This window comes from Heteronotia binoei, chromosome 14, assembly GCF_032191835.1.
Source record: "Heteronotia binoei isolate CCM8104 ecotype False Entrance Well chromosome 14, APGP_CSIRO_Hbin_v1, whole genome shotgun sequence".
NCBI lineage: Eukaryota > Metazoa > Chordata > Lepidosauria > Squamata > Gekkonidae > Heteronotia > Heteronotia binoei.
Genome location: NC_083236.1, coordinates 10,202,015 through 10,221,191, shown reverse-complemented (window position 1 = coordinate 10,221,191; position 19,177 = coordinate 10,202,015). Strand labels below are relative to the sequence as shown.

The 19,177-nt window shown below is 43.5% G+C and overlaps 1 protein-coding gene across 1 annotated transcript in view; it reads left to right on the top strand.

Annotated features, from left to right (window-relative positions):
• XRN2 (5'-3' exoribonuclease 2) overlaps positions 1–19,177 on the top strand; it is a 177,901-nt gene that overhangs the window by 2,611 nt on the left and 156,113 nt on the right. Inside the window, exon 2 of the mRNA XM_060253565.1 lies at positions 18,998–19,125. Within this exon, the coding sequence (XP_060109548.1) occupies positions 18,998–19,125 (128 nt within the window). The remainder of the gene's footprint in view (positions 1–18,997; positions 19,126–19,177) is intronic.

Below are 19,177 nucleotides of genomic sequence, written 5' to 3'. Positions count from 1 at the left end.
TCTGGTAGCTGGCTCAAGGTTGACTCAGCCTTCCACCCTTCTGAGGGCGGTAAAATGAGTACCCAGCTTGCTTGGGGGGGGTAAGTGTAGATTACTGGGGAAGGCAATGGCAAATCACCCTGTAAAAAGTTTGCCATGAAAACATGATGCGATATCACCCTAGAGTCGGAAACAACTGGTGCTTGCACAGGGGACCTTTTTAATGTTCGTAATGCATTTCAAGTAGGCCAACCGGCTTGGGGGGAAATGCCGTATTTCTTTAATACAGGCTTAATCAGAAGATATTTATTAGTTGATGCTGTTTGTGCCTTGAAAAGCTTTAGCAGCTCATTTCTACACATGTCGGACAGGTCACTTTTATCTAGGCTGGTTAGGTAAAGAAGAACCTTCAGTAATGTGTAATAGTGGTAGTGGTAGTGTGCTTGGTCAGACAATGACTCTTGTTATAGGTGTATTCAAGAATATTTTCTTTTTTTCTGGAGAATTTGCCGTCCTGTATATCTTTGGGAATACATATGGTCTAGTTGTTAGAATTTAATACATTGCTAATTGGTTTGCTAGGTAGCATTAAGCGGTTGGAGTGTTAAAAATTGTACGCTCTACAAATGACTGGAAAAGATTAGAAAGAAATAGTATTGATATATAAGGGAACAAAGATTTTTGTCAAGATTCATATATGCTTGTTAATCACAGTTTCTGTATTACCTTGTCATGAATGGGATTTATTTATGTATGTAGAATTCTCACCTTGCATGAGATGTTATGCCTTTCAGTAGAATTTGGTTATGCATTTGATTGCTGGCTATCAAATGTATATGCACATGTGAACCTACCCTGAGGGTCACAGAATTCAGAAGGATTTCCTTCCTGATAGGCTTGCTTCCATGTTTGTTTCATTAACTCTGTTTCTTTGCCTTTCACTAAAGCTAATAAAGTAGCAATTAAACAGATGAAGCTTCTTCCGGGCTGTAAACTTCTGCTTATTTCTGTTTATCAGGTTTATTAAAAGTCAGGAAACAAAACCATTTAAAATGGTGAGAGTGCTACTCCCAAGCAGTATATCTAGCATTAGTGAAATGATGCAGGAGTTCTGTTTGGCTCCATCCATCACTGCTGATGAGGTGGAGTCATACCTGGCCTTGAGAGCTGCTTCAGATTGATGTAACTTGATGTCTGTGGTTACTATTTGAGACCCTTTTGAAAATACTTCCTGAGAAGCTTGAGAAAAAGGAGTTACTTACCCAGTGTTGTTCATAGTAGATCCAGGTGGGTAGTTGATCTGAAGCAACGGAACAATGTTAGAGTCCAATGGAACCTTTAAGACCAACAAACTTTGTCTGAGGTAGTGTGCCTGCTCACGAAAGCGTCACATCTTGAATAAAACGTTGTTGTTCTTAAAAGTGCTGTTGGACTCTTAACTATGTTATAGTAAATTCTTGTTTCTATGTTAGGATCAGCCAGGTATCAGTCAAACAAACGTATCTGATGAAACCGTAGATAAAGTTTATTAGTACTGAAAAAGCAAGAGCCAGTCTATGTGTGAGCAGCCTTGCCGGGAATGAGGGGCTAACGGTTACAGTACGGTAAATATAGGGCATTTGCATGGGTACATTCTGGCACTTCTCCCTCCCACCTTCAAGACATTCAAATTTATTCCCACCAAGTATCATGAGCTTATTCTCAGCCCAGTCCAAGGTTATGACAGTTAGGAAGGTATCTGTTTGAGGGCCTAGACACCGGTTGCCTTAGTAACATGATGAGCGAGCATGGGTTACACAGATTTTAAGTTAGCTGCAAAAGTAAAAACATCCCTCTGTAACAGACATCAGAAATACAATATGTTTTCAAGAACAGAATGACAGGCACTCTTGACATTCTTTTAAGAAACTGCCTCACCTAGAACTTGCAAACTTTTCTTTGTTAAGTTGCTTGATGAAAGGAGTTGAATCTCTGCCATTCATGTGTTGGATTTATGCCAAGCCATGAGTAGTGCTTATCTGGAATAATGGCATGCAACTTCCTCAGCAATGATTCCCTGCTACTTGACTTGCTGAAGGACTTGATGGTCCAAAGGTTATCTAAAGAAACGTCAGGCAGTTGGATCTTTAATAGCCCAGAAATGTGTGACCTGGAGGTCGCTGTTTTTTCTATTACGTTGCATATATATCCCATTAATGTTCTGGTGCTCTTATGGTGGTGCTGCTCTCTGGGCAGGTAGGTCCCTGAAATGGTTCTGTGACATTGTCGTCTTATGTAACAGTAATTAAGGGTATATAGAATGATCTTGTTTGTTAAGAAAGTTCATAATATTAAAAACAAATTAGTTTTGTAATTTGTTCTGACACAATCAGGGTCATTCAAATTGGATCTATGTCAGCAGCAGTTACTGATACACATGTACTTACTCAGCTGATGTTATAATAATAATAATAAATTTTTATTTATACCCCGCCCTCCCCACCGAGGCAGGCTCAGGGCGGCTTTGAAGAGGGGGGGGGTGGGCATAGTTCCTGTGACTATTAACTTAGCAGTTCAGTTGTCAGAACTTCAGTTTTCACTTCAGAGTGTGATGCTGGGAACAAACAAGAGAGTTGTTTCCATGGAGCTTGTTTGTGGAGTTCTCAGTTGGAAACAGGATGCCCTTTTCCATTTGATTCAGCAGAACAGTGGGGTCCTGATAGTGGATCGTATTTCTTTCAGGGTCTTGTCATTTTTGTAGCTATTGTTTTATTTGTATTCTGTCTTTGGCTCTTAGGGCTGCTTACAATATTAAGTGTCTATAACAGACTAACTTGGGGTATTTTCTGAACCTCAACTGAGAATAAGCATATGTTCTTTTCTAGGGGAAAATGCTGAAGTGCTTCAAGAAGCTTTAGTTTGAGAACAAAATTTGAGCCCATTGGCATTTTTAAGACCAACAAAGTTTAATTCTGTAGGTCTAGGCTTTCATGTACATGCACACAAAAACATGTGCACAAAAACCCAGAATTCAGCTTCATTGGGACCCTGTTATGTTCTATCCATCTCCCCTCAAGCATGGATTGCTGATCAGATCAGACCCCTCCCCCTGGTTTCTCAGTTCTTCATCAGTCCCAGACTAATGGGCGGGGGTGTGTGTGTGAGGTGGCGATGTTAATCTGTGAGATTTTTTTTCCTTCAGGGCACTCCCCTCACCAAAAATTTGTCAGCTTTGAATGTGTAGGCACAGTGTGAAATGCTGAGGTGAGGTGGGCTACCTGACTCATGCACTGACTGCCTAACACACTAGTGGATACCTTGCCGGGCTTGCTGGAGGCTGTATCAGGCTGGGCACTGGAGCACCCTAGGCTGTTAGTCTTGGGTGACTTTAATGTCCATGTTGATAAAGCAGCTGTCTTGCAGCCAAGGAACTGGCAGCATTGGGACTTTCTCCATTTGTCAAAGCACCCACACATCAAGCAGGCCACACACTGGACCTTATTTTTTTAGTGGGGATAAATTTGAAACCAATGGCTGTAGATGCAGTGCTATGGTCTGACCACTTTGCCCTGAAAGTTGAAGTATCCCAACCCCTCTCTGTTTAGGTGGTGAGCTGATTTATGCTTGCCTGTGGAGTTTGTTTGATTTATTTATTCATTCATTTATTTATTACTTTCAATTTCTATCCCGCCCTCTCTGCAAGCGGACTCATGGCAGCTAACAGTCAGTTCAGACATTTATAATTATTTTAAAACCAATAAAATACAGTTACAATTAAAAAATTGCATGGTGCTGTACAACTTCAATATAGGTGGGCTCTTTCTTTCCTGATAGTGATCCTAAAATAATCATGGGTCTTTAGAGATGTGGAGTGGCAGTCCTCTCCTGGTTTAGATGTTTAAGGTCTGTCAAAATAATTCAGTTTTGCAGGCCCTGCGGAAAGTAGAGAGATTCTGCAGGGCCCTTATGGCCTCTGGGAGGGCATTTCACATTTCTGGTGCTGCCACCGAGAAGGCCCTAGCCGGTGTGGAGCGTAGCCTGGCCTCCTTTGGTCCAGGGATGGGCAGTACCTTAATGAATCCAGGTGATTTCCAAAATGCTCTGTAGGATCTGATGCACCGTGGTGTTTCATTGGATGAACTGGTGGAGGACTGACGTAGCCAGCTCTCAGAAGCCATCAACTGAATTGCTCCCCAGTTCCCTCTTTGCTCTTACACCAAAGAGAGAGCCGGTTTGGTGTAGTGGTTAAGTGCATGGACTCTTATCTGGGAGAACCGGGTTTGATTCCCCACTCCTCCACTTGCACCAGCTGGAATGGCCTTGGGTCAGCCATAGCTCTGGCAGAGGTTGTCCTTGAAAGGGCAGCTGCTGGGAGAGCCCTCTCCAGCCCCACCCACCTCACAGGGTGTCTGTTGTGGGGGAGGAAGGTAGAGGAGATTGTGAGCCGCTCTGAGACTCTGTCCTTGAAAGGGCAGCTGCTGTGAGAGCCCTCTCCAGCCCCACCCACCTCACAGGGTGTCTGTTGTGGGGGAGGAAGGTAGAGGAGATTGTGAGCCGCTCTGAGACTCTTCGGAGTGGAGGGCGGGATATAAATCAAATATCTTCATCTACCTCACAGGGTGTCTGTTGTGGGGGGTGGGGGGGAGGGAAAGGAGATTGGGAGCCGCTCTGAGACTCTTCGGAGTGGAGGGCGGGGTATAAATCCAATATCTTCTTCTTCTTCTTCAAATCAGCTCCCTGGTACACCTTGTTGCTGTGGAAGGTGAAGCAGGAGCGAAGACATTTAGAGAGAGTGTGGTGGCCTACCTGCAATGAAGTGGCAAGAACATATTATAAGATGCTTATGGAAGCCTATAAGATGGCAATAAAGTCTGCTGAGAAGAAATTCTATGTGGCCTCCATTGTGTCTGCTAGCGCTCACCTAGCCCAGTTATTTAGAACAATTAGATCATTTAGAATTTTGTTTTCGTTGCGGTAGAGATTAAGAGCTGGCTACTTTGCAGATAAAGTTTTGTTGCTCCACCATGACCTGCTGGCCGCATTTTAAACAGTAGAGCCAGCCATAACAATAAAAAAGGGACTATTTCCACCAATCTTATCACTCCATCAGATGATTCAGTGCTGTGTACAGTAACAGAAGAATCTGTGAGAGTGAAGGAAAGTATTACTTCCACCTACCACACAAAAGTCTTGAAAACATGATGGTCGACCCAGTGTAATTCAGGGAAATCAAGACATTTAGAAATCATTTCCTGGAACATAGCTGCTTAGGCTCATCTAAGAAGTTTCCAGGGGTGACCAGCGGTAGCTCTCCAGATGTTTTTTGCCTACAACTTCCATCAACCCTAGCCATTGGCCATGCTGGCTGGGGCTGATGGGAGTTGTAGGCAAAAAAAACATCTGGAGAACTACCATTGGCCACCCCTGACTACTTCCTCCTCTACAAGAACTATGATATTCTGCTGCTCCAGGAGACCTGGACTGCTGGCAAGCTCCTTATAGGTGGCTACCATGCCTTTTCCAATAAGGCCATTCCTGGTGCAGGCACTGGAATACTAAAAGCGGGGTTGGGAATCCTGATTTCTTCATCACTCAAAGTGAAGTGCATGACTGAGGAAGGCAATGGCAAACCACCCCATTAAAAGTCTGCCATGAAAACATTGTGATGCAACATCACACCAGAGTCGGAAATGATGGTGCTTGCACAGGGGACTACCTTTACCTTTACATTATTTGGATGAAGGAACAGATGTAATGCTTATTACATTTGCAGATGATACTAAATTGGGAGGGGTCGCAAACAGAAGACAGAAACAGGATGATCTTGACAGGCTGGAAAATTGGGCTAAAACCATGAAAATGGATTTTAACAGAAATAAATGTATAGTTCTGCATTTAGGTAGGAAAAATCCAATGCATCATAATAGGATGGGAGAGACTTGTCTTGGCAGTTGTTTGTGCAGAAAGGACCTAGGGGTCTTAGTGGACTGTACACTGAACATGAGTCAGCAGTGTGATGCAGTGGCTAAAAAGGCCAATGCAATTTTGGACTGTATCAACAGAAGTATAGGGTCCAGATCACGTGAAGGGATGGTATCATTTTAATCTGCTGTGGTTAGTCTTCACCTAGAGTACTGTGTTAAGTTTTGGGCACCACAATTTAAGAAGGATATAGATAAGCTGGAATGTGTCCAGAGGAGGGAAATGAAGATGGTGGTGGGTCTGGAGACCAAGTCCTATGAGGAAAGGTTGAAGGAGCTGGGTATGTTTAGCCTGGAGAGGAGACAATTGAGAGGTGATATGATCACCATATTAAAGTACCTAAAGGGCTGCCATATAGAGGATGGTGCAGAATTATTTTCTATTGCCCGAGAAGACGGACCAGAACCAGCGCGTTGAAATTAGAACAAAAGTTTTCAGCTAAACATCAGGCAGAACTTCCTAACAGAGTAGGTCCTCAGTGGAACAGACTTCCTCAGGAGGCGGTGGGCTCTTCCTTGGAGATTTTTAAGCAGAGGCTAGATGGTCATTTGACAGCAATAAGAGAAGCCATGTTGGATCAGGCCAGTGGCCCATCTAGTCCAACACTCTGTGTTACACAGTGGCCAAAAAACCAGGCGCCATCAGGAGGTCCACCAGTGAGGCCAGGACACTAGAAACCCTCCCACTGTGCCCCCCCCAAGCACCAAGAATACAGAGCATCACTGCCACAGACAGAGAGTTCCAATGATAAGCTGTGGCTAATAGCCACTGATGGACCTCTGCTCCATATGTTTATCCAATCCCCTCTTGAAGCTGTCTATGCTTGCAGCCGCCACCACCTCCTGTGGCAGTGAATTCCATGTGTTAATCACCTTTTAGGTGAAGAAGTATTTTATAAGTTCCAATCTGACTGCTCAGTAATTTCTCTACCTTCTCTATCTCATGCATAATCTTGTAAACCTCTGTGATGTCACCCCTCAGGCAACGTTTCTCCAAGCTAAAGAGATTTGATTTAGATTTATTGGATTTAAATCCCGCCCTCCCCACTGGAGCAGGCTCAGGGCATCTAAGAGCCCCAAGCGTTTTAACCTTTCTTCATAGGGAAAGTGTTCCAACCCTTTAATCATTCTAGTTGCCCTTTTCTGCCCTTTTTCCAATGCTATAATATCTTTTTTGAGGTACGGTGACCAGAATTGTACAAATTATTCCAAATGAGGCCGCACCATCAATTTATAGAGGGACATTATGATACTGGCTGATTTGTTTTCAGTTCCGTTCCTAATAATTCCCAGCATAGCATTGGCCTTTTTAATTTCAGTTGCACACTCTCTCAACATTTTCAGTGAGATATCTACCACAACCCCAAGATCTCTCTCTTGGTCAGTCTCTGCCAGTTCACACCCCATCAACTTGTATTTATAGTTAGGATTTTTGGCCCCAGTGTGCATTACTTTGCACAAATGCTGATTTTGTGAATTAGGTAGATCATGAGAAGGAGGGCAGGAAGGGTTTTGTCAGTGGTTAGTTCTTGCGGTGCTTTCTTACACACCCAGGGAAGCACTGATGGCCAATTTGGAGTCAGTCAGCAATTTTTCTCCAGGCCAGTTTGGAAAGTGATCCTGGAGGTTTTTGCCATCTTTTGAGCATGGAGCAGAAGCCACTGGGAAATGTGTGTGTGAGGGGGGGAGGTATTTGTGAAGTACCTGCATTGTGCAGGGGGTTGGACTAGATGACCCTGGAGGTCCCCTGCAACTCTATGATTCTATTTAGAGGATCTTGTGAACAGCACCCATGCTGATACAATCCTAATTTGGGGGGGGGGGGGAACGGAGATAATAATGCTAGACTAGGACCAAACGATGAGACACTAAGAACTTTGAATCCTTTATGTGTATGAATGTGGTAAACCATGACCATGTCCAATACCAATGTCTCTTGAAGGATTCCAGGGCAAATTTTGCAGGTGCATAGCAAGAATGGCAAGAAGGTTTGAGTTCTCTACTTATACAGTTCTTCTGCAGGTGACTATCCTGAGGAAATTACCTTTATGGTGGGCTCCAGATATAGTACCATTGATTACTTCCTAGAGAGTTCTAGACTTCTTTCCAAGATTGTATACCTCCATATCCTACTGGAACCTGAAAGTGACCATCTTCTGAATTTGATAGCCCTAGCTCCTTTGGATGTCTAAACTTCTTTTGATCTTGTACCAGGTCCATACTTAATACCAGCCCATCAGATGGACTGTCGTCCCAAATGGTCTGACCTCTTGGTCTTAAGAGTGCAGCGGGTCCTGGAGAACAAGGACGCCTGCACATGGAGAGGTGCAATTATGGATAGGCCCCATGATCAGAATCCATTGATCATCTTAAGCCAGCTTCTCCAGCTCTAGAAATCACATCTTGCTCAAGATACTCTGCCCTGAGATGGACATACAGGAATCCCTCCAAACTCTGGTTTGACAATGGCTGCCAGAAAGAAAAAAGAGATCTTAATTTTGCTTTTCAAGCCTACAGGAACCATAAGGGTCTTGAAACATTGGGCGCTCAACATCGCCTCTTACATTAAAAGACGTCTTATAAAAAACTGGTGGCAATGAAAAAATGTGAGGACAGGAAAGCATTGTGGAATAGGATATTACAGTCAACAAAAGGGAGGATCTCTACCCACTTTTGGAGATTGATTGTGAACCACTCTTTCAAGATCATTAATCTCCCTACCACAAGGGAAACAGAAGGATAAGGAATCGGGTATGAGGCACTGGTGAGCTATTTTGCAGGTAAAGTATTGTCGCTGAGCCATGACCTGCCAGCCCCACTTGAAACAGTAAGTGATCTGGAAGCCTCTCAACCATCTTCCAGTCCAGTGTAGGACCGATTCAGCCAACTCTTCTAGGAGGTCAACAGGACCCTGGCAGCTGATTAGTTTAGTTTTATTATAATTATGGTCAGTCACAAATCCAGCTGATGAAAACAGATATTCAAGTTAAACTCCAGTTAAAATTGTAGGAGTATCCCATCCAAGTATATAGACCACCAAGCCAGGCAGAGGACCTTGATGAGATACTCCTACAACAGATTGCAAAGTTCTCCAAGAGAAGGGATACAGTGATCATGGGAGACTTCAACTACCCAGACATCTGTTGGAAGTCCAACTCCGCTAAAAATGAAAGGTCAAATAGATTACTGACTAGTCTTGCTGACAGCTTCCTTTTCCAGAAAATGAAGAAGGAAACAAGGGGATCTGCTATCTTAGATTTGATTCTCATCAACAAGGAAGAATGGATTGAAGAAGTGGAAATAGTGGGCACCCTGGGCAGTAATGACCATGTGATTTTGGAATTTACAGTTTTAGGGAAGGGAAAAGCTATACACACTCAGACTTATAGGTTGGACTTCAGAAAGGCAAACTTTGATAAACTTAGAACTATGCTGGGTAAAATCTGGTCAGAAATACTTAGGAGGAAGGGGGTTCAGGAGGGGTGGGAGTTTCGTAAAAGCAAAATACTTAAAGTGCAATCACAGACGATTCCTATGAGAAGAAGAAATGGAAAAAGCCTAAAGAAGCCGAGTTGGCTCTATAAACAGCTCTTTAAAGACTTGAGAAATAAAAAAGACTCCTTTAGGAATTGGAAGGAGGGCTTTATAACCAAGGATGAATATAAACAAATCACCAGTGCTTTTAGAGAAAATGTTAGGAAAGCTAATGCTGAGTATGAGCTTAGGCTGGCCAAAGATGCCAAAAACAACAAAAAGGGTTCTTATGTAAGAAAAAGAGCAAGGACACGGTAGGCCCATTGCGAGGGCAAGAAAGTGAAATTGTAACAAGTAATGAAGAGAGGGCGGAACTGCTCAATTCCCACTTTTCTTCAGTCTTCTCTTCTGAGGGAAATGGTGCTCAACATGGCAAAAACAACATATAGGGAGGGTATGAAGTTCCAACCTAGGATCAGCATAGGGGTAGTACATAAACACCTAGTTTCTTTAAATGAAACTAAGTCCTCAGGGCCAGATGAATTGCATCCAAGGGTTCTAAAAGAGCATGCAGATGTAATTTCTGAGCCTTTGGCTATTATTTTTGAGAATTCTTGGAGAACAGGAGAGGTGCTGAAAGATTGGAGACGGGCGAATGTTGTCCCCATCTTCAAGAAGGGGAAAAAGGATCTGAGTAACTACCGACCTGTCACCTTGACGTCTATACCTGGAAAGGTTTTAGAACAAATCATCAAACAGTAGGTCCTGGAACATTTAGAAAGAATGGATGTGATTCCTAAGAGCCAGCATGGTTTTCTCAATAACAAGTCATGTCAGACTAACCTGATCTCTTTTTTTGAGAAAGTGACTACCTTGCTGGATCAGGGGAGTGCTATAGACATTGTTTATCTTTATTTCAGTAAGGCTTTTGTTAAGGTTCCACATACTGTTCTTGTTGGCAAGTTGGTAAAATGCGGTTTGGATTCTGTTACTGTTAGGTGGATTAGTAACTGGTTGACAGATCGCACCAAAGAGTGCTTTTGAATGGTTCCTCATCCTCTTGGAGAGGAGTGACAAGTGGAGTGCCTCAAGGTTCTGTCCAGGGACCTGTTTTGTTCAACATCTTTATCAATGATTTGGATGAAGGAATAGAGGGAATGCAGATGATACTAAATTGGGAGGGGCTGCAAACACAGTAGAAGACAGAAACAGGATACAGGTTGACCTTGACAGGCTAGAAAACTGGGCTAAAACCAATAAAATGAATTTTAACAGGGATAAATGTAAAGTTCTGCATTTAGGTAGGAAAAATTCAATGCATGGTTATAGGATGGGGGGACTTGTCTTAGCAGTAGTATGTGCGAAAAGGATCTAGGGGTCTTAGTGGATCATACGCTGAACATGAATCAACAGTGTGATGTGGTTGCTAAAAAGGCAAATGCAGTTTTGGGCTGTATCAACAGAAGTCTAGTGTCCAGATCACGTGATGTGATGGTATCGCTTTACTCTGCTCTGGTAAGATCTCACCTGGAGTATTGTGTTCAGTTTTGGGCACCACATTTTAAGAAGGATATAGACAAGTTCGAACGGGTCCAGAGGAGGGCGACGAAGATGGTGAGGGGTCTGGAAACCAAGTCCTATGAGGAAAGGTTGAAGGAGCTGGGGATGTTTAGCCTGGAGAGGAGGCAGCTGAGAGGTGATATGATCACCATCAAGTACTTGAAGGGCTGTCATAGAGTGGATGGTGTGGAATTGTTTTCTGTGGCCCTGGAAGGTAGGACCAGAACCAATGGGTTGAAATTAAATCAAAAGAGTTTCCGGCTCGACATTAGGAAGAACTTCCTGACTGTTAGAGCGATTCCTCAGTGGAACAGGCTTCCTCGGGAGGTGGTGAGCTCTCCTTCCTTGGAGGTTTTTAAATAGAGGCTAGATGGCCATCTGACAGCAATGAAGATCCTGTGAATTTAGGGGGAAGTTTTTGTGAGTTTCCTGCATTGTGCAGGGGGTTGAACTAGATGACCCTAGAGGTCCCTTCCAACTCTATGATTCTATGAAGTTGAGATTGTGCCTGAAGTGTAGAGCCTATAATCATTTTGCAGCAGCTTTTCTGAAGGCCCACGCAGCATCCCCAGGAGCGAAGAAGAAAGAAGCTCTGAAGAAGATCAGGCCAAGGTCGAAGCCAGGTGGATCTGCTGCCAGAGTCAAGGAGGGCAGATAGTGAAAGACATCCACAGACACAAAGCTGGAAAGGCTGAAAAATCCGTGCAACATTACTAATACAATTCAGATACTATTTCCAGTTATTGTATAGCCAGTTTCTAAGTATTAAATAACACGTGAAATTTCAAGTAACAGCAGTAGTATATCACATTCTAATAAATTACACATTGATTTTAAACAATTGCTATAAACTTCACAAAGATTTCAGACTATGACAGTGCTAGTGCAAAAGTATTGCAGGTACCTTGAAATCCACAGATTTTTTAATGGTGGTGTATTGGGACATCTGTGCAGCACCACTGAAAAATTCGTGGATTTTAAAATTTGTGGACTTGTGCTATAGACTGCCAAAGCCAGGGCTAACGAAAGCTATATGGTTACACAAAATTTGTCAAAAAAGTGTACTCAAAGATTTTCCCACCAACCAAGCACTTGCTTCCATGGATGGTGGTACCTAGAGTTATTTAGAGTTGCAAGGTCAATGGCCAAGTCCTCCTGCTCCATTGCTAGAGCGCAAGGGCTAACTAGCCATTTCTGGGACACAATCAGCTGCAAAGCATACTTTCTCCCCATCCCTCCTGCACATGTCGTAGCGGTTAGATAGATATTTCTTCAAGCAGCTATAGGAAATGAAAGTTAAAGAGTTCAAAGTTCAGAATAAACAATGTCTATGTCTGTTACCAGGAATAAAATTTTGTTGGCCTTAAAGATGCCACTGGATTAAAACTATTTACTTTTAAGTATAGATCCAAGTGGGCAGCTGTGTTAATCTGAAGTAGTAGAACAAAATAGGAGTCAAGTGGCACCTTTAAGACCAACTTAGTTTTATCCAGAATGTAAGCTTTCATGTGCTCTAAGTACACGAGAGCCAGTTTGGTGTAGTGGTTAAGTGTGCGGACTCTTATCTGGGAGAACCAGGTTTGATTCCCCACTCCTCCACTTGCACCTGCTGGAATGGCCTTGGGTCAGCCATAGCCCTGGCAGAGGTTGTCCTTGAAAGGGCAGCTGCTGTGAGAGCCCTCTCCAGCCCCACCCACCTCACAGGGTGTCTGTTGTGAGGGGAGAAGACATAGGAGATTGTAAGCCGCTCTGTGTCTCTGATTCAGGGAGAAGGGCGGGATATAAATCTGCAATTCTTCTTCTTTATCAGACGAGGAATCCGGTACAGTGAGCAGAGCCACACATAGCGACTCAGAACGCAAAATGCACCATGGCAATTAGCATGCTTATAGCATTTTGTATATATCTTCTCATTACAGGAACTATATTCATTTTCCAGTAATGCAGATGGGGGGGGGGAGCGGCTTGTCTAAGGCAATCCAGTGATTCCACAACTGGCATGAAAGTTCAGCCAGGGCTTTTCTGGCTCACAGCTTTCTCTTAACAGCTGTGTCAGCTCCACACTGGTCTGTAGACAGTGCAGGGTACAGTCCTAGACACTGTGGCAACCACGTATTTTTCTCTTCAGGAGACCTTAAAGGCTTGAAGTTACAGCATTTTTTTAGGATATAAAGCGTAACATTTCAGATTACACATGCTTCAAATAACCCATTTGTTTACTAAAAGTTAAAATATTGTTTTCTATATACTGATATTGACTTTTCCTGCATCTAATGCCCAGCCAGCAGAGCTGGGAGATGTTTCAGTCCACTCCAGAGGATGGATGCTGTTTTAGTTGCAAAGAGCCTCTGAATTTTACTTGGAGGAATAATGCTACACTTCAGAATCTGAGTGCATGAGGCGCTCAGGCGTCTATGCCCTGCTTAATTTTATTTATTTATTTGATTTATATCCCGCCCTCCCCGCCGAAGCAGGCTCAGGGCGGCTCACAGTATAAAATCACAACAATAGATCAAAATTTATTATAAAATTACATTTCAAATAAAACACATTCTGTAAATAAAACAAAATTAATTTGGTGCTAATCTCTTTGGTAATATTTCTCCCGTGGCGACGGTATGTCTTTGGCTTCCTACAGTATAAGCTCCACATCAATTAAATGCCAACCGAAAGAGAGTGGTCTTGCAGGCCTTGCGGCATTGGGCAAGGTTCTGCAAGGCCCTCACTTCCTCTGGCAGTTGATTCCACCAGTGGGGGACTGCAATCGAGAAGGCCCTCTCTCTGATGACCTTTAGTTTGGCCTCCCTCGGCCCGGGGTTTGCTGTTGGCCCTACAGGGGTACTGGTTGACTACTGTATGAAAGGGGTTGCTGGACTAGATTGATTACTAGTCTGATCCAGCACATCTCTTCTTTGTGGAAGGGTCCCTGCCTGAGTGGCAGAGCATCTGCTTGGTGTGCAGAAGGTCCCAGGTTCAGTCCCTAGCATTTCCAGATTAAAAGACTCGGGTTGGTGGTATGAAACATCTCTGCCTGCGACCCCAAAGAGCTGCTGCCATTCTGAGTAGACAGTGGTGGACCAGTGGTTTATTCGTTAGGTACAAGTCCCAAAATTGCACTTAAAATCAATTGCGCTTAGGTGCCTTCATTCTACAGTGCCCCCCCCTTAAATTCCAAGATACCAGTGATAGTTTGACAGTCATGGTAGGAGTGAAATAATATCCAGAGTCCCCTCAGCATCTGAAAAGAAGCATCCATTATTCCCTTCCCCTCTGTGCTGTGGGAGTACATTATTTCACTCTTTATTTTGAGTCACTGTAGGGGGGCAGAACACTTTGCCATCTGATCTCCATTGGCACCTGGGGATCTTCTTCTCCTGGCCAGTGTGCCCATCATCCGATGTATTAGTGGTTGACGTCCTCTTACTCAGAGGGGCAGTGCATATGGGGGGCTCCTTAGCCACAGGGGGAATCTCCTTATCATGAGTCCCATGTGGAAACATTGTTTTCAGCAGTCTTGTTCTAACATCTTCCAATCAGTAATCAACTGTTGCACCTCCCAAGTAAGGCCCCTAAAGGAGCTTAACAGGTCATCCTCCATTGTGTTGTCAAGTTGAGGGGGCTCTTCATCATTTAATAGGCTGGCTGACGTCTCATTCAAGGTAATCAACTTAGGCTTGTCACCCAGAAAGGATGGATCCTGTTGAACCGTTTCAAGTGTTTTCTTGGAATGTCCCTCTGTTGTCGTCTGGGTGGAATGTTGGTATAAATTCGGGAGGAGCGGAATGATTTCGATGTTGACAAAGACTGGTAGGAAAAATTCCTTTAGAATGTAAATAAGATGTCTGAGCTAAAATCATGGAAGGGAAACTTGAGCTGCCAAATGAGAGCATAATTCTTTGATAATACTTAGAAGAGTTTAACATTTCCAATGTGGTAAGAGCCGAGGGCTGCTTCATGCCTTTAGGCAAATTCCTTAGAGAGCCAGTTCGGTGTAGTGGTTAAGTGTGCAGACTCTTATCTGGGAGAACCGGGTTTGATTCCCCACTCCTTCACTTGCACCTGCTGGAATGGCCTTGGGTCAGCCATAGTTATCACAGAGCTTGTCCTTGAAAGGGCAGCTGCTGTGAGAGCCCTCTCGACCCCACCCACCCCACAGGGTGTTTGTTGTGGGTGAGGAAGATAAAGGAGATTGTGAGCCGCTCTGAGACTCTTGAGCGGAGTGTAAGCCGAAATGCCCTCAAAACGAGGTTGGGGAATTAGTTAGGTGGGCACCTGGCTCACTAGGAATCTTTTTACCAATATATACCAGGCTCAACCATCCAGAGGGTGATGCTCAATAAAAGGACTCTAATTTAATAAAACCAATTGTAATTTATTTAGAATAATATAGTTCTTTCACACAAGATAAAAATACAATACAATCACACATTCACACAGGCCTAAGAAACACAGATAGATTGATAGGGGAACATATAAGGGTAAACAGACAGGGCGATATTACCTCTCGTAGTCTTCAAGGAAGACTGATCAGGAACTGATCAGGAATCGGGGATGGATCTATACAGCGGAAGGTGAGTTGCTGATAGAAGCACACCTGTGGGTAGCTAGTCCACAGGTTATAAGGACTCACCTGAGTCCTCAGGGGATGGGAGGTAACGGGGAGGAGAAAGGGGAGGCTCTGTGATTACCATGAAGGCTGGACATTAGCAGAGCCAATGGCGAGTCCCTTGGTGACACCTAATTGGGTGTTTGCTTTGACCAATGAACTTCGCCTTAGTCCTGTGAACCTGGAAATTTCCAGGTTGCAACATGGCCTGAGGTGGCTCCAAGGTGTTAGACTGGGGTAAGAATGGGAATGGCTGGATACTTAAGATTAAGTGGGCTTATCTGGGAAGGTGACAATAGGGAATCAAATATTGACCTAGGTATCCCCGGTGTAGACAAAAGACTTGACTGTGACAGGAGATGTTCTTCCTCTTTTCTCATCATCTTCTGGGCAGGGGCTTTTGTCTCGGGCTTTGCCAGACAATTAGGAACATCAGTAGAGCTGTTAATCCATTCATGGGGCAGATGGGTTGCTTGTGGGCTAAGGGTGACACAGGGTGTGTACGTGAGCTTTCCCCTATGAGGGAATGAAGTCCGGCCTGACAGGAAGATGGCTACGAGTGGTGACAGCGCTACACGGTGGATTCCATGCTCAGCGCTTCATCACCGGCCGTCTGGATAGCTCCGTGGCGGTGCAGCTTCTTCCGTTCCATGGCGGACCCATGCAGTGACGGGGAAACATCTGTGCACGTTAGCAAGCACTCTGTACCGGTTTAGAATGCCTGCAAACTTGGGCTGTTTGTACACACGAGTCCCTTTAGGTTCCTGGATGGCTTTGCTCACACTCTCTGGCCAGACGTGTGTGAGCTCACTTCTCCAGGCGCCCTGGCAACTATGATGTTCGGGAAAAAGGGGGCTTTTCCTCACAGGAGGGCGGAATATAAATCAAATATCGTCTTCTAATACTCAAGCGTTTTGTTTCCCAGGACTGTAGGAAGCCTCTGTAAGGGTGGATTGTAAGGCACACTTTGTGTGGTTGTAAAGATAAGTGGAAAAGACTCCTGTGTGCTGTGTGGCTGGCTTGCCACAAGAATAAGGAAAACTCTAATAATTCAGTCAGGAAACGGCTAAATACCTTTACCAATCTGTTTGCTGTAATTGCCATGTTCTGTTATATTTGTAGTTTTACAACAGTATTTTATGTCTTTTTGTGTATGATTTTATGGTCAATTCAGTTTTAATTTTGTATGATTTTACTGTTTAAAATGCTGGCTTAGGCTGTGAATAAACTAAAATACCGTGGAGGTACAATTCCCTGACAATGGTTGAGTTGTGGATTTGTGAGAAACAACCAAGTGATTTTCCTGTTAGTATTGTTATTGCTAATGAATGGTGAGTTACTAAGAGTATACACATGTATCCACATATATTCATATAATTATTTTTTTCCATTTATATACTCCTATATATTCATGGGTTTATATTTTATATATTCATGTATATTTCCACCTGTATGGTTTTATATAGTTATGCGTGTAACTATCCACCTATATTCATGACTGTATTAATTTCTGCCTTTTAATAAGAGCATTGCTTAACCTTCATATATATTCACTATGGTTTTATAGTATAATGTAGAACAATATGAGGCTCCAATAGAGGACAGATTCTTGTGGGAAGCCTGGGCGTAATCTTGTCTCCTTGGGAATGAGAGACAGGTGACAACAGAAAGATGTCTGCAGAACTGGAAGATGACCTTAGTCTGGGAATCCATTCAAAAAGTAACACCGTGGTCTGGGAATCCACTCAAAGACTTTTGGGTGGCAAGAGTTCAGGTGGGAAAGTTGATGGGCCAATAATTTGTAAACTACATCTGAGCTGTGACTTTTGAGTGTTATCAGTCTTGCATGCACCTGCACATGCAGAAGTGTTTGCTAAAGGATTCTTCATTAAAAGCTTCTTTTGCTTCTACTCAAGAAGTCTTGTGATAGATTCTGGGCAAAACCTTACGCTATTCAGTATAAGGTGGTTTCATATGTTCTCTGTGTTGATCTGTAGTGAAGAATAAGGGGATAGGTGATCTTGAATACATAAATAATAGAAAAGAATTTTCTGTGAATTGAGAAGAACTCTGCCTTTTCAGTAGGTGCTGCAGCTTTGTGGCATTTATACCAGCAACCATATGAAACACTGGTTTGGAGCAATAATTGTGTCCATTGTAAGAAAAAAATCCAGGTACTGGGTTGCTCGGAAAATGAGAAATTTGATTCTAAACCTCCAACTTGTATCACTTCAAATTTCCTGTTTAATACTGGTCGTAGTATGAGTCCTAGATAACTGTATTTGTATCGATTGCAATGTTTATGTTTTGGATTGCATTTTTTCTACAGTGTGAAACAATAGACTGGCAGTCTGAGAATGAGATAAATTAAATTGAAGTTTCCTAGGGTTCCTGGGTACAGTGCAAAGTCCTTTGGAATCTGACGAAAAGTCCTGGAGTTGGGTCCTGACCTGGATGGCCCGGGCTAGCCCGATCTTGTCAGATATTGAAAGCTAAACAGGGTCAGCCCAGGTTAGTACATGGATGGCAGACCATGAAGGAAGACCAGGGTTGCTGCGCAGAGGCAGGCAATGGCAAACAACATATGAACATATGAAGCTGCCTTATACTGAATCAGACCCCGGGTCCATCAAAGTCAGTATTGTCTTCTCAGACTGCCAGCGGCTCTCCAGGGTCTCAAGCTGAGGTTTTTCATACTTATTTGCCTGGACCCTTTTTTGGAGATGCCAGGGATTGAACCTGGGACCTTCTGCTTCCCAAACAGATGCTCTACCACTGAGCCGCCGTCCCTCCCCTTAGACATATGAACATATGAAGCTGCCTTATACTGAATCAGACCCTCGGTCTATCCAAGTCAGTTTTGTCTACTCAGACTGGCAGCGGCTCTCCAGGGTCTCAAGCTGAGGTTTTTCATACTTATTTGCCTGGACCCTTTTTTGGAGATGCCGGGGATTGAACCTGGGACCTTCTGCTTCCCAAGCAGATGCTCTACCACTGAGCCACTGTCCCTCCCCGAATGCATAATGAATATCTGTTCAGGATTTCCACAAGTGGGCTGCAGCTTGACAGCACTTTCCACCACCACATGATCCAGTAGGGAGAGAGAAGGATTCCAGGAGCAGGGAAGAGAGTGGTCTTGCTTCTCATAGATTATATTTTCTGAGGGGCAGCCATGGAAGCCTGTGGCAGCAAACTTAAACAGAAGTCTTAACAAAAAAAAAATTCCAGCAGGACTCCTATTTATTTTATTTAAAATGTTTAAAAGCTGCATTTCTACCCAGATAAGAGTCCTTTCTTGTGCATTGTTCCATTTGCTTTTCATTTCCATCTGGTTTGCTTGAATTCTGTTACTTCCTTTTGGATTGTAACATGATGTTGAGCTGTAAGCTTTGTGTGTGTGCTCCTGTATTGCTTGCAGCCAAAAGAATGCAATGGGATCAAAATTCCAGTCGATACCAGCAAGCCGAACCCAAATGAAGTTGAATTTGACAACTTGTACTTGGATATGAATGGCATCATCCATCCCTGTACACATCCTGAGGATAAGTAAGTGACTTGTATATTTTGAATGATTTGGGAGCCTTAGGCATTTGATGGA